The 14,005-nt window shown below is 54.6% G+C and overlaps 1 protein-coding gene across 2 annotated transcripts in view; it reads right to left on the bottom strand.

Moving 5' to 3' along the window:
• Positions 1 to 4,501: 4,501 nt before the first annotated feature.
• The window catches only part of CHFR (checkpoint with forkhead and ring finger domains), a 30,185-nt gene continuing 20,681 nt past the window's right edge, over positions 4,502 to 14,005 (bottom strand). For both annotated transcript variants that reach the window (XM_047698576.1, XM_047698577.1), the window contains 8 exons: positions 13,616 to 13,758; positions 12,488 to 12,604; positions 11,304 to 11,387; positions 10,722 to 10,792; positions 9,619 to 9,706; positions 7,540 to 7,647; positions 6,780 to 6,852; positions 4,502 to 5,692 (listed from right to left, as the gene is read on the bottom strand). In XM_047698576.1, coding sequence (XP_047554532.1) covers positions 5,650 to 5,692; positions 6,780 to 6,852; positions 7,540 to 7,647; positions 9,619 to 9,706; positions 10,722 to 10,792; positions 11,304 to 11,387; positions 12,488 to 12,604; positions 13,616 to 13,758 — 727 coding nt within the window. In that variant the 3' untranslated portion in view covers positions 4,502 to 5,649. The remainder of the gene's footprint in view (positions 5,693 to 6,779; positions 6,853 to 7,539; positions 7,648 to 9,618; positions 9,707 to 10,721; positions 10,793 to 11,303; positions 11,388 to 12,487; positions 12,605 to 13,615; positions 13,759 to 14,005) is intronic.

Raw genomic sequence — 14,005 nt, 5'->3', positions numbered from 1 at the left:
TTACGAGTAAAATGCGACAGACGACACTAAACGTAAAAACAAATGAGCCTAGATATAAACGGCATATCCACGCAGGGAAAAAATGCTAATTAAGTAAAACTTTTAAGTTTATCAAGGTGCTATTTGCATTCAACTTACCCTTTTAATGTGTACAATTCAATTTTTAAACTTGCAGTTACATTTATATTTTAGCAAATAAAACTGGATTTACTTCAATGCAGTAATAAAACATTTCCATAACCCCCAAGTGCCCCTCTAGTCCATGTGCATGCAGTCCCCAACACCCCTTCCCCTGACAACCATTAACTCACCTTCTGTCTCTATGGATGGGTCTATTCTGGACATTTCATATAAAAAGAATCACGTCATACGTGACATATTGTGACTGCCTTCTCTCTTATGTAGCATTAGGCTTCAAGATTGATTTGATCATTTTCAGCACGTACCAGAACTTTCTTCCTTTTACAGATGAGTAATATTACCCTGCCTAGATACCCCACATCTTGTAACCCGTCCGTTGGCAGACACATTCCAGTGCCTTGCATGTGCCGGTCAATGTTCCAAGTGTAGGGCTTAGCTGGGGACCAGGAGACAGGATCCCTCCTCCAGTCCAGCTCTGTTTGTGTGGGGAAGACAGCCCTCCAGGGCATCATTCATGCGGAGGAAACTGTGTCAGTGGGAGGGGCTGCCAATTACATCAGTCATTAACTCGGTCTTCATTGCGGCCTACTGTACTCCAAGCACTCTTCGAGACACTATACAGCCCCTGCGGTCACAGGCGCTTACATCCACTCGGACAACCGGACACACACGGAAACACAAGACAAGATGTGAGGAGCTGGGAAAAGAGCAAGGTAAGGAAACAGGGTGCGGAGGCGTGCTGCGATTTAGGGAGGCCCTCGGATGAGTGAGATGAGTGAGCGAACACACGAGCCAAGTAGGGAGTCGTGCAGGTCACCGAGGGAAGCGTTTCAGGCAAGGGAAGAGCAAGGAGAGTCCCGTTTTCAAAGAGTTCCTTGAGGAAGTTATAGCTGAGCTAAGCTTGTCTGACAAAGAGGCGGGCAGAGAAGGGTCTAGGGAAGACCTTTACTGGAAAGGAGCAGCACACTCAGAGTGGGAGGGGGCCTGCGATGAGGGGCAAGCTGCACAGGGTCTGCCAGGGCGATGGGAAGCCACTGATGAGTTCCAGGCTCATCATCTTCAAAGGAGACAAACATACATGAACAAAAAAATGAGGGGACCCGGATGGCTCAGTCAGCTAAACTTCTGCCTTCAGCTCAGGTCATGATCCTGGGGTCCTGGGATTGAGTCCCCATTGAGCTCCCTGCTCAGCAGGCAGTCTGCTTCTCTCTCTGCCCCTCCCCTCTGTTCCTGCTCAGTTGCTCTCAAAGAAATAAAATCTTAAAAAGAAAAAAGGAGGGGCGCCTGGGTGGCTTAGTGGGTTAAAGCCTCTGCCTTCGGCTCAGGTCATGGTCCCAGGGTCCTGGGATCGAGCCCCGCATCAGGCTCTCTGCTCAGCAGGGAGCCTGCTTCCCCTTCTCTCTCTGCCTGCCTCTCTGCCTGCTTGTGATCTCTGTCAAATAAATAAAATCTTTAAAAAAAAAAAAAAAAGAAGAGAGAGTGAGGCTTAACAGAGAGGCAGGAAGGAGCAGTCCGCCATGCATTGGGGAGGATCCTGCCAAGTGATCCCTTAGCGGAGCCTTTGCATTCATCCGCGCACTCAAGCAGCAGCCGACTAGGCTGCCAGCGATTGTGAGATGCGTGCCCGGGCCTGAGGTTTGGGCTGAGCAAGCGCTTGACAGCGAACAAGGCAAGAAGATCCTGCTCTGGGTCATCGAGGGGAGACAAGCAGTAAGCGTTTACTTTCCCATAATGACAGGCATGGGAAGAAAACCAAACAGGCGAACGCTACGTGGCTGGCTGGAGGGTGGCATGATGTGAGTGTCCCTTCTGAGAAGGGGATCTGAACTGAGCCCTGAGTGACGGGAAGACAGGACCATCTGGTGCTCTGCGGCCACCATGCCCCTGAGAAGGCCCGAGCAGAGGGCCCTGAAGATGGGGTGGGCAGAAGGGGAGCTTCTGGGGGAGGGGCAGGGCCACCCAGTCCTAGGCCTTTGTGGGCCACGACAGTTACTCTTTGCTATGTGACAAACCCAAAACAAGGTGGCTTCAAACTGTATTAGTTCCCATAGTTAGGTACAGTCGTGTGCTGGTGTTTAACAAACTTCTCTCCAGAATAAATAAGAACAACCCTGATTTGTAGCATTTCTCAATTTCCATGGTGTGAATCCTCCCAACAGGGTACAATTCATGCACGAACTTGAGGTGCACAAACGGGGTGGGGGCAGGGGTGCACACCATCATAGAGCGTGTACATCATGCAGACACATCGATGCAGAGGGCCGGGAGGGCACACGTGATGGGCAGGGGGAGTGAATTCATTAGAAGAGAGGAGTCCTGAGTGCTTACCACCTTGGCTTCTGAAATGACTTAGGAATTCCAAATTTTCATGATTTTTAAATGGCTGTCCTCAAATTACTGGATGGCAACACTCCTGAGACCAGGACTGTCTCCTGGGAGCTGGCAAGGCAGCTCTTCTGCAGGTCACAGGGCTCACGGCAGGGCTGGTTGCCTTCAGCTGGTCCATCTTCAGAAGTGGGTCTCCCTCAGGCCCCTCCAATTAGCTGGGACATCGGCTGAGAGCAGGAGGGAACGCACAAATGCCTGTGTCCTGAGAGACAGGACGGAGTGACTGTGGCCTGACTGGGCTGCACTCCATGTGCATCAAGGTCCTTGGAATTAATTCTGCAGGGAGCTGTGAATCTCCCCGCAAGTGTGTCTGGGCTCCTCCATGTCCCTGCCCCACACGGCAGCTGGCATCTCCAAGAGGCACCAGGCCGCTGCCAGCACAGTGCCCTTGAGGGTCAGGCCTCCACAGGGTGAGGGTCTAGCAGGCTGACTGGTCTGCTGGGCTTAAGCCCCAGAGCTGCTGCCCAGCAGCCCGTCTGCATTCCTGATGACAACCCGTGACACTCCCCTTCCTCTTGCCTGAGGGAGCCCACCTGCCGTGGGAGTGCTGACGGCCCAGGTGGTGGCAGGAGCCTCTGGTGTGGCCCACCAGTGATCAGGTCAGGGATGAGTTTCCATTTGAAGCAGTGGGCAAGTTCACCGATTTCTGCTTGATGGAAGCTGAGGCCATAAACAAAGGGAGCAAGTGTTCCAGCACGGCGTCCTGCGTCCAGCCACACCTGAAGATCTTCGATGGGCTTACTAAATCCCATCTGTCCCCCATTTATTTCCTCCCTCAGGCCTGAGGCTGGCTTCCAGCTGCCCCGTTCACCACAGCCATCCTGATTCGGAGACCGGCTTCTCTGCGCCTCCTCTCTGCGGGCTGCGTGATGACCCCTCCACCTCCGCTCCCCGTCTGGCCACTTCCCTGTGGCAAAAGCCACCCACACCACTCTGCTGCTCTCCCATCCGGGCCTCTGACTGACCCTGTCAGCGCTGCAGGATCAGACTAGTTGCTGGATTCCGGCTGCTGCCACTGAGGGTCCTCCACGGATGCACAGCTCTCCTCACAGCTCAAGACCCTCAGACCAGGAGGGGACACCTTGGATGTGGGCGTGAGCGGGGCGGGGCCCTCCTCTGAGCGGGGGCATCAGAGCCCAAGAGGGACCCGGGCCTGGGGCTGGGCAGGGCGAGGCTGCGGGAGGGAGGTGGAGCCGGCAGGAAGCAGGCAGTGAGGCCCGGCTGGGCCCATGCCAGGGCTGGTCCCAAGTACCTGCAGACAAGTACACCGAGCCCCGAGCTGACCATTCACACCCAGGCGGCCTGTGCCGCCGACACACACACACACACAGGGCTCCAGCCCAACTGCGGCCCGGCTGCTAGGGGGGTGGGAGGGTGCTGACGAACAGGAAGTCATGACAACATCCTGAGCGCACTGTGAAACAGCCTAGGGAACAACCGCCCCGGCCCCGAGCTCCTTCCGTGTGCTCTAGAACGGGGAGCCCAAGTCCAGCAGGGTCAGCCACGCGCCGGGGAGCCCACCATCTAAGGTGACGCGTGTCTGTCCTTCACGGGAGGATCAGTGCGGCCCGAGGGAAGTCACACGTTCTAACCCAGGCTTAAAAAGCTGGGATATCTCTTGAGAGCTACATCTTTGTTCTTACTTTGTTGGGAGGGAAGGGAGTGATGAGGCCGGGCCCTAAGATGGGAGGGCAGGCCTCCCTCCCGCACAGGCTGAGCGCAGGGCTCAGACACAAAACCCCAGCTTCACCATGCAGCCAAGAGCCTGACACCTGGGGCTGGTGGAGCCGTGAGACCCTGGGCCCTTCCCCTTCCACCGAGTCTTCAGACCCGGGCAGCCCCACGTCACACGTGGCTCGTCTGAGAGCAGGGCTACCGGCTGGACCCTCAGGCGGTCACCAGCGACACCTGCGGCCTGCCCACCGTGACAGGACGGAGCACATGGCATCCGACACGCGAACCAGCGCACGGGGGAGAGAAACAGACACGGCTTGTTTATTAGAACGCAGGGAGGAGCAGGCCTCTTCCACAAACACAGCGCTGCTTCTCAGAGTCCATATCAAGAGCAAGACAACAGTTGAAAATCCTATTCCTGAGAAGAAGCAAAAAGTTACAATTTTGCAAACAAAAATAACAGATGATTTCAACAAAAGATAAAAAACGTATTTTTTTTTAACAAAGAACAAAATTTCAAGTATTATTCCAGATGACATGGCAAACCCAACGCAGATCAGATCTAGTAGAAGCAAAGGCTTCTCGCACTTTCGGGGGAGGGGCTGCTCCAGGTGGGCTGGACACCGGCGGGGCCCACCCAGCCTGTGGGAAGAATGGTGGGGCCTCGGGCGGGGGCTGCTGTGCCAACAGAGCGACAAGCAGGCGCCAGGGCCCGGCTCCACGGCAGGCTCACGGTGGCAGCGCCCCACTTCTGCTCTCTTAGGACAGGGCCCCACGCTTGACGCTGGGTGTCTAGGGTTAGCAGTTCTGGACAACTGATTTTTTCTTTTTCTAATAAACAGAAACGTATGTTTATTCTTTCAAATACCCTACTATTCCAATTTTAGTCAATTTGTAAATTATAAATTATATTACTTGTGCTACCGTTTGTGATAAATCTCACTAGAAGATAAGCACCAAATCTAGTACAAAGAGGTCTCAGCAGCCGTGGCCGAACCCGCTGCGGGGTGTCCCGCGGGCTGTAAACTTTTGCTCCCTTTCCTTTCAACAACAGACTTTCCTTTTCCCCCCATGAAAGCTTTCTTGAAGAGAGAGGTCTGTTGGAACCATAGTTTTGGGAAAGGTACAGAGAGCAAACCTGAACATCATCGTCTCAATGGGAGGGGACGGCGACAGCGGTGCTTCGGCCAGAAGTGCTCCGGGCAGCAGAGCTCAGAGGAGGGGTGGGTCGTGCCCCAGGCTTCCCAGGCCACTGGAGTGGGTTGGGGGGGTCTCACTAAGAAGGTCTCACTCCACAAGAGTCGTCACACTACAGTGCCGGACACAGAGACCCCCAGCATCCCCTGGGGACTATAAAATACCCTTAAAATGTCTGTAGCCAGTATTTTCTGAAACGCTGTCATTGACCTCCGGTACCCCCAAGCCACCTTGGTGCCTCCTAGATGCTCAGTTCTTGAACCTTGTCTGTTCACAGATGTGATTGAATTTCCTGCAGGGAGAAAAGAGTGAAATTACCACAAAGTATTCAGAGAAGCGGATCCTGAGCTCACACGCTGGGAGAACCTGATGAGAAGCTGACCGCATACTGGGCGCTCGCAGTGGCGTATTTTTAGTAACATCAAAGAAATTAACCCCTAGGCCTTCTTCTTTAAATTTTAGAAGTCAGACATTTTTAGGTCATTTTCTTAGAGAAGAACTCAAACTCTAAGCCTCCTCAGTGTCCCCACGGACACACAGTGGTCCACCAGGGACCACCCTGCGGGACTTACAGACTCACCGGCTGGGACAGAGCACCATTACCTCCCTTCGTGACGGGCAGGACAGCCCCAGAGGAAGATAGGGGTGCCTTTGCTTTCCTCACCAATGTTTTCACTAAGAAAGATTAACAAGTTGCTCGTGAAATTCCCTTCTCTGTACCAAAACAGTCTCCCACACGCTATGCTCAAATACAAAACAAGGGTTTCATTCCACAGCATCAGTCTCCAAGGGAGCCTTTACTTGGGCCTTTGTCCCCTGCACTAAGGGCACACTCTCAGTGACTTTGACTTAAGCCATGAATGACGGGATCCTTGTGGCCTCCTCCGACATCACTCCGTGAGACTGACTGACAGCATCACCTCACCTACACCTCCAGACAACCCCACGTGGCAAGGCGGATGTCTCCATGAGCGGGAAACGCCCAGTGAGTCACTGAGTTAGAGCCATCACAGACACCTGCTCATGGCACCAAAGACAGAGCAGGGCGCCAACCCCAGCCACCGACTGAGAAAGCGCTAACTGGTCCATCAGCGGGGACGGACGGCTGTGTTCTACGGAACACGGAAACAACAGCACTGTTTCATACACCACGTGACTTTAGACAAATAAAATGGCGAAATTAGCCTATTTACAAGTAAATAATTAACTAGTTCATGAACATCCTTACAAGCTGAGCTAAAAACTTGGCCAAAACTTTTAAAAGAAAAAAAAATCAGCTTCCTGTTAGAAAACAGGGGTGTGCCTTTCTGCAGGAGGACCACATGGGCGCCCCCTTCCCAGCCCCGAGGACCCGTGCCTGGCAGCGGGGTCTCACTCACATCGCGTGGTGGGCCTTCACCTGAGTGCGGCAGTTGCGGCCCCAGTAGCAATCAGGACGGGACGTCACAGCCGCTAGGAAGAGGAAACACAACGTTATCTGTGATGCACATCGAACTCACAAGCTCAGCTGTGTGAATTTATGACCCCAGGCGACAAACAGCAGCAGAAAAGCCATGGCATCTGTCATGCTTTATAACTAGTGTCCTTGGCCTATTCCAAGATTTCAGGGGGCAAAAAACAAAACCAAAAAAACCCAACCCAATTTAGAAAATAAGACTACTGGGGCCCCTGGATGGCTCAGTGGGTTGAGCTTCTGCCTTTTGGCTCAGGTCATGATCTCGGGGTCCTGGGATCAAGCCCCACATCGGGAATCTCTGCTCAGCAGGGGGCCTGCTTCCCCCTCCCCCGCTGCGTGTCTCTCTGCCTACTTGTGATCTCTCTGTCTGTCAAATAAACAAATAAAATCTTAAAAAAAGAAAAAGAAAAGAAAACTACTACAGCTGTTTTCAGGTTGCTTTTGTGAATCTTGTTTTGGAAGCCCGCAGACAGGCCCAGAGCCTGAGCTGACCCCCCAGCGAGGATGGCCGGGAAAGAGGCATGGCCCCCACGCAGCCTGTCTGCCCATTTTTGTCCCTGCTGAGGCAGAGAGCCACTAAGAACATGGAGCCAAGGCCCAAACAGGGTACCCATCACATGAAGGAACGCAGAAGCCAATCTAGGCAGAACTGAGCTGGGGCTGAGGGGGCTTCCTTTTCTTACCGGGCAACTCGGAAGCAGGAATGTTCTGCCGATACTGGTAGGTTAGCTCTCGGAAGCTGCGCAGGCCACAGCAGTAACACAGCACGGTGTTCCCCGTGATTCTGTAATCTGCAAGGGACACAGCCTCAGGTAGGCAGGCCAGTCTGCATGCAGCGTCAGCACAACAGCTGTGGCCTCGCGAAGGCGTGGGACACCCGGCCCTGATCCACATGGGGGGGCGGGAGCGGGGGCAGAGACGATGTGCCAGATGTTCAGAAAACGAGAACGAAAACAACTCATTTCCTCACAGCAAAGTAATACCACTGGATTAAAAAAAAAACTCAAGTATCTTAAAAATTTTTTAAAGTACTGAAAGGAATGAGTATTATTTTTCTCTTGACTTATTCCTAAGTATGTCACAAAAACCAAACAGCACACAGCAAAGGACTTGTAAATCTGACAGCCTACAACTTAAACAGAAAATGGAAACACATACCCTGAAAGTAAAACACTCATCGATTAGTGGAAAACACGTGCGCGACACAAATGACAACCTGTTGCTCCTTTATATAATAAAGGTACCCTACCAACCCAGACCCCCAAATCCAGACAGCCTAGCATGGGCCAAGGTCAGAGACAGGCTAGTGAACCATGGAACAAAAAGATCATCAATTCTGTTAGTGCTCCAACGCGGGCAGACAAAACGATGATTCGCCCAGTTTGCCTGTTCTGTATTTCCAAGACTGGAAAGGCAGACGCAGGGCAGCCGGGCTCGAGAAGATGCTGGCCTTCACACCGGAGTCGCGTCCTTGCGCAGAGAGTCACTATGGCAGAGTCCCAACTGCGCACAGTGCCGTACAAAACCCTTCCTACCTATCCCAGCCGAACGGTTTCTCGAGCCTGCCAGAGCGCATGCTCCCCCAGCGGCTGCAGTGCTGGCTCCAAGAGCAGGAAGGAGAAAATCCCTAATATCCTCTACTCGTGAATTGGTACGTGATGCAGGTCAAGGTACTGTGCTGAGCAAACAGGCCACAGGACAGCACGGTGGCAGGCCTTCATTTACGAGGACGGTGTGCACGTGCAGCAGGTGCCCGGCCGTCCAAGCATCGTCACTGCGTGTCAGCTGCCGGGACTCCCCGTGATGGTCACGTTACCCTTCATGCCTCCCTCTGTCACTCACACATCTCTGAGAGCCATGTCACCCTGACAACAGTCCTTAAGAAGCTAATGAAGTTCAGGCCCTGTTCAGATGATCGGTCTGGGCGGCCACAGGGCTGCTGCAGAGAACACCTAAGATGCTCGTGAGACTGTGTCCACAAGACAGGAACTGTGTAGAAGCATCCCCAACAACTTCTAAAGTCTTTCATGATAATGTGTGTCTCAGAAAAAAAGGCCATCTGGGGCGCCTGGGTGGCTCAGTCGGTTGAGCGTCCGACTCTCGGGTTCCACTCAGGTCTCAAGTCATGATCTCAGGGTTGTCGGATCGAGCCCCACGTGGGGCTCTGCACTCAGAGGGGAGTCTAGTTTGCTTGAGATTCCTTCCCCTCCTCCTTCTCCCTTTGTCTTTACTCCTCCCTGCACACATACACCCTCTCTCTCTCTCTCTCTCTCAAATAAAGTAGTAAAATCTTAAAAAAAAAATGAAATAGGCATTTGCTGATTTGCTGCAGCCCCCTCCCGCAGTGACAAAAATCCCATTTCATAGTGTACTGGGTGTCCTGCGACACGGGGCAAGCCCACATCGAGTTAGCAACACACCAAGTGAGTGGCCAAGGAGGAGCCTGAGGATCTGGGAAGCACCAGCCCCAGGATCTCCACGCTGACAAAAGGTGCGGCCTGTCTCCGCAGCTGGGCCCCCCCTTCCCCACCGCAGAGAAACCCTAGAATACCTCCTGCGGGCTCAGACCTAACTTTACATGCAGAAAACCCACACTATCAGCACCTTTCTGTCGGCCTCTGTCAGGTGGGGGAGGGCGAAGGTGTGTCTGTGGGAAGGCAGCTGCGTGGGAGCCCCGGGCTTGGCCTGGCAGGCATTACTGCTTTTCAAGGAGGCCAAGCCAGCGCCTCTGGAGAGAGGAAAGCAAGTGCGACGATGCTTACCGGACAGTAAAAATGCTCCCCTCTGCAGAGCCACCAGACTTTCCGTCAACATGTTCTTCCACGTCAAACCCCTGGTTGCCAGGTAATTCTGTGACGGGGAAGAAGAGAAACCTCAGCCACTAGCTTGGAGGAGGAAACACTCAAGTGACAAGGCAAACACCTCATAAAAGGCCCTTGAAGGTGGGTAAAGCCACAGCCCGGGCAAGTTCAGCACGGCAGGGATTTGCGTCGGGCGGCTGCAGAGGAAGTGCTGTGTGCAGCTGGGGGGGTCTGCTTCCGAGGCCACAGGACACCCGGGACAGCCTGAGGGTCGGGCCTCCCACGCATGACTTGGTGACACGCTCACCACCTAGTGCCAAGGGTTCTCGTCTGAGGTGCTCCGTCGGAGCCTCGAAAGGAGGGCTGGCTTCAGAAGCCTGGACGTGGGCGCAGCCACATTCCCTCTGATGTTCAGCCAAGAGAGTCCTCGCACAGCAGTGGCGGGACACCCCGCCCCTGCCAAAGCAGCCCTAGGGCAGCAACAGGCCCATGATCACGTAAGGACGCGTGGAGGGTTTGGATCTACAATCTGCCGTGCAGACACACGGCTGCTGGGCTCCCTCTGTGCGAGCACGCGGCTCATGGCCACGTAAGCGGAGCACAGCGTGCGGAGGAGCCCGCCGCGCAGGCGAGAGGCCCCACGTCCTGTGCGCGCAGCACTGCACGTAAATGGGACGAAGCCGGGACTCTTGGCAAGGGACTGATGCGCACATCGGACACTGAACTTCTAAGAGCTGGGCCAGCTTCTAAAGCATGGCAAGGAAAACGTCAGAAAGGAGGAAACCGGAGACAGGCCCTGGTTCCACTGGAGGGCCGGCCCACTTCCCACCCAGACTCCGAAGCTCTGTGCCTGGGGCGGGCAGGCACTGGAGTGAGTCCTGCAGATTCGTGGCATAATGGGCATGAAGGAAATACCTCCTTTTTGGAAAAGGGAAACACAGGAAAACACCCATGCGGTGCTCTCAGCAGCAGTACCAGGAAGAGCCATTAGCAGAGCTGCACACCTCAGGGGGCCTCGCTTGGCCTGAGTCCCCCCACGCCTGTCGGGGAGGTCCATCCGTTACCTTGAGGACATCCGACTCGTAGTGGTTGTTGCTCAGAACCCCGTCCAGACACCTGTCGCCCAGGTCTAGCTCTGCCAAACAGGGGGAAGCAAAGTCACCCGTCTTACAGATGCTCTATGAAAGCATCATTCACTGACACTAAGATAACCAAATTTCCTTTCTTACAGAGTCTAGAAGAATAAAAAGTTCCATGATAAAATGGTTTTAAAAAGAGAACAGGCAAAATGACTTCCATTCCACTCCTTCCTGAAACGGACGGCCCTCTCCACCTCCTGGGCACCTGGTCTGGCACAGCGAAGACTCAAGGCCACGGCCAGAATGGGCGTCTTTAGTGGGGCTATTCACGCATAAGGACACCCCATCCTGACTGAGCTCCTATCCCTGTAGCTGCTCTGTTACTGCTTGGTTCTGAGCTAGAACAGAGTGACACTTCCAAATGTCAGACATACGGAGTATGTCAGGACAAAGTAGGGTCACTCGTGGCGGCCTCCCACAACGCGGGCCACACCACCCCGTCACTGCCCTCAAAGGCACAGAGAGAACATGCAAAGGCACAGAACTCAGCCGAAGACCCGGCATTACCGCAGAACGGGGCCAGGCAGCCAAGGCAGCCGGCCCGGGCACAGCCCCAGTACAGGTGGCAGAAAGGCTGCAGGCACACGGCACCTGTGGACACAGCACAGTCGCTAGTCAGGCCATTTCAGTGAAGAATAAATTCAAATAACCATTAAATAAATGACACTTTCAATTTTGACAGCAATCCCACAACCGCAAATTAAAGCATGGCTTTTCACCTATTTTACTTAAAAGTGACACATTATAGGGGTGCCTGGGTGACTCAGTTGGCTGGGAGTCTGACTCTTGATTTTGGCCCAGGTCATGATCTCAGGGTCATGAGATCAAGCCCCGAGTCAGGCTCCCTGCTCAGCAGGCAGTCTGCTTGAGAGCCTCTCTCTCTGCTCCGCCCCTGTCTCCCCCACAGCCTTCATGCACACGCACACTATTTAGTTTTTAAAGATTTTATTTATTTATTTGTCAGAGAGAGAGATCACAAGTAGACAGAGAGGCAGGCAGAGAGAGAGAGAGAGGGAAGCAGGCTCCCCGCTGAGCAGAGAGCCCAATGCAGGGCTTGATCCCAGGACCCTAAGATCATGACCTGAGCCGAAGGCAGCGGATTAACCCACTGAGCCACCCAGGCACCCCTCGTACTCTTTAAAATAAATAAATAAAAGGGGCACCTGGATGGCTCAGCTGGTTGAGCATCTGCCTTCGGCTCAGGTCATGATCTCAGGGTCCCAGGATTGAGTCCCCCATGGGGGGGTCCTTGCTCATCGGGAAGCCTGCTCCTCCGTCTGCCTGCCACTCCCCCTGCTTGTGAACGCATGTGTGTGCTCTTTCTGACAAATAAGTAAAATCTTCTAAAAAATAAAATAAATAAAAATCTTCTTTAAAAAAGTGACATATTAGAGAAATGCTACGGTCCTGATGTGGGGACAAACATCAGATGCAGACTTCAGAAAGAGACTGCCCATATGTGGAAACTTGGTTTATGACGGGGCAGGCTACCGTCTAATGGAAAAAGACGGTTATTCGATAGGATTGCACAGAGACAACCGATTCTGCGGATGAGAACACACAGCCACGTCTTTACACCATGCGCAGCAGTCAACACCATTCTGAAACCTGAGCCTAGAGGGATCCCCAAGAGGGGCTCCGTGGTGGGGAAGTTGCTCAGGCAGGCAGTGTAGGCGCACACCCTTACTCACACTGCTGGGGGGCGATGCGGGGGTCCTGCTCGCGCTCTGCCCTCCGGTCAGGCATGGGCTGGAAGCAGCAGGTGCATATGGCATGGCTTCCTTGCAGGGCACACACATAATCCTGGGCTGCGGACGGACAGGATATCCGGGCGGTGCATACCGGGACACAGGCAGAAAGAACAGGTCAGACCCCCATCCAGGGGAGTGTCTGGGAAGCACACAAAGGAGCTCAGCCACAAGAAAACCCAGGGAGAACTCTGACCGGTTTTCTTAAATAGCCAAACGACAGCCTACCACCGAGAGGAGCCTTTTAAAAGGCAAAACGGAAATTAGCAGAGCAACCTCTCGGCTCAGCGGCCGGGGCAACACTCCCAAGCTCACTCGACGGTTTCTAACGTTTCCTCGGGCTCTGAAGCACACGCGATACAACAATAAAGCGAGTTCTGTGTCTTCCAACAAGTGACAGGCCTGCTGGACATGAGTGGCTGACCCCACCCCGGGAGCTGTGTCCATACAGCCCAGCCCCCGGACACTCCTGGACACACGGGAGACGCCGCCTGTGCACACACATCCGCTACAGACGCCGTCCCTCCGGGGACTTCCATCTGCAGTCTGAAAACGACAGAGCCCACCCGAGGGATGGCAGCGTCGGGAGGTGACCAGGCATTGCATGGCCCGTGCTTGTCCACAGGGCCTACAGGAACCCACGGAGAGAGCTGCAGCATGGCGTCATGGCACACGGCTGTGAACACGGCTCTGGGTCACAATCCTGGGTCACTGGCCTTGTGACAAGGCTCGAAGAAACTGGGCCCTGTGGGGCCATGAACTGCAGAATGGCCAGGGCCACAAACATAGATTCCACCTTCCACTTTCCCTTTCTTGACGGCATCTGGCCCAAATGTCAGGTTCGGGACTAAACCCCCAGGACTGCCCAGGAGCAGAGGACCACGAGAAAACAAGTTAACTCTCTGGTTTCTCAGCCCAAAACAGACCCGGAGAAGCAAGCGGTTGTGAGAGGTGGCAGGGCCGTGGAGGCAGTGACAGGAGTCAGGCAGGAAGGGGAGAGGAGCCCACAGGAACGACAGCTGTATCCTGGGTGGTCACAGCAGGACGACAGCACGGAAGGCGGCATCTCACCTGTCGTGACACTGGTGGACGTGGAGGGCGCGTCCCCGGGAGCCGGTGCCGCCCCTGGCTCGCTGCCAGGCCCTGGGCAGGAGAGGGCCTGGCCCGCCTGCCGCCGGAACTCGGGGCACTGTCTGCATACGATGTACGGCTGGCTGCAAGGGGGCACATGAAGGCCACGCGCACCTGAGTGCGGAGAAGCAGGAGGCTCCTGCTCTCCAGAGTGCCGGGGTGGCGGCCACGCCCCCAGCCCCACGACAAGACCAGAGCCAGAAGCCAAGCCTGGAGGCGTCTTCTCTGCCCACTGTCCCAGCCGCCGCTGCCCAGTGTGTGAAGGGGAAGGACAGCCTGTCCCCGCTGGGCACCCAGTCAGTGCTCACCCGGAAGAGCAGCGGGGGGGAA

Source organism: Lutra lutra, chromosome 12 (assembly GCF_902655055.1).
Source record: "Lutra lutra chromosome 12, mLutLut1.2, whole genome shotgun sequence".
Classification (NCBI taxonomy): domain Eukaryota; kingdom Metazoa; phylum Chordata; class Mammalia; order Carnivora; family Mustelidae; genus Lutra; species Lutra lutra.
This window is presented reverse-complemented; position numbering and strand designations above follow the sequence as displayed.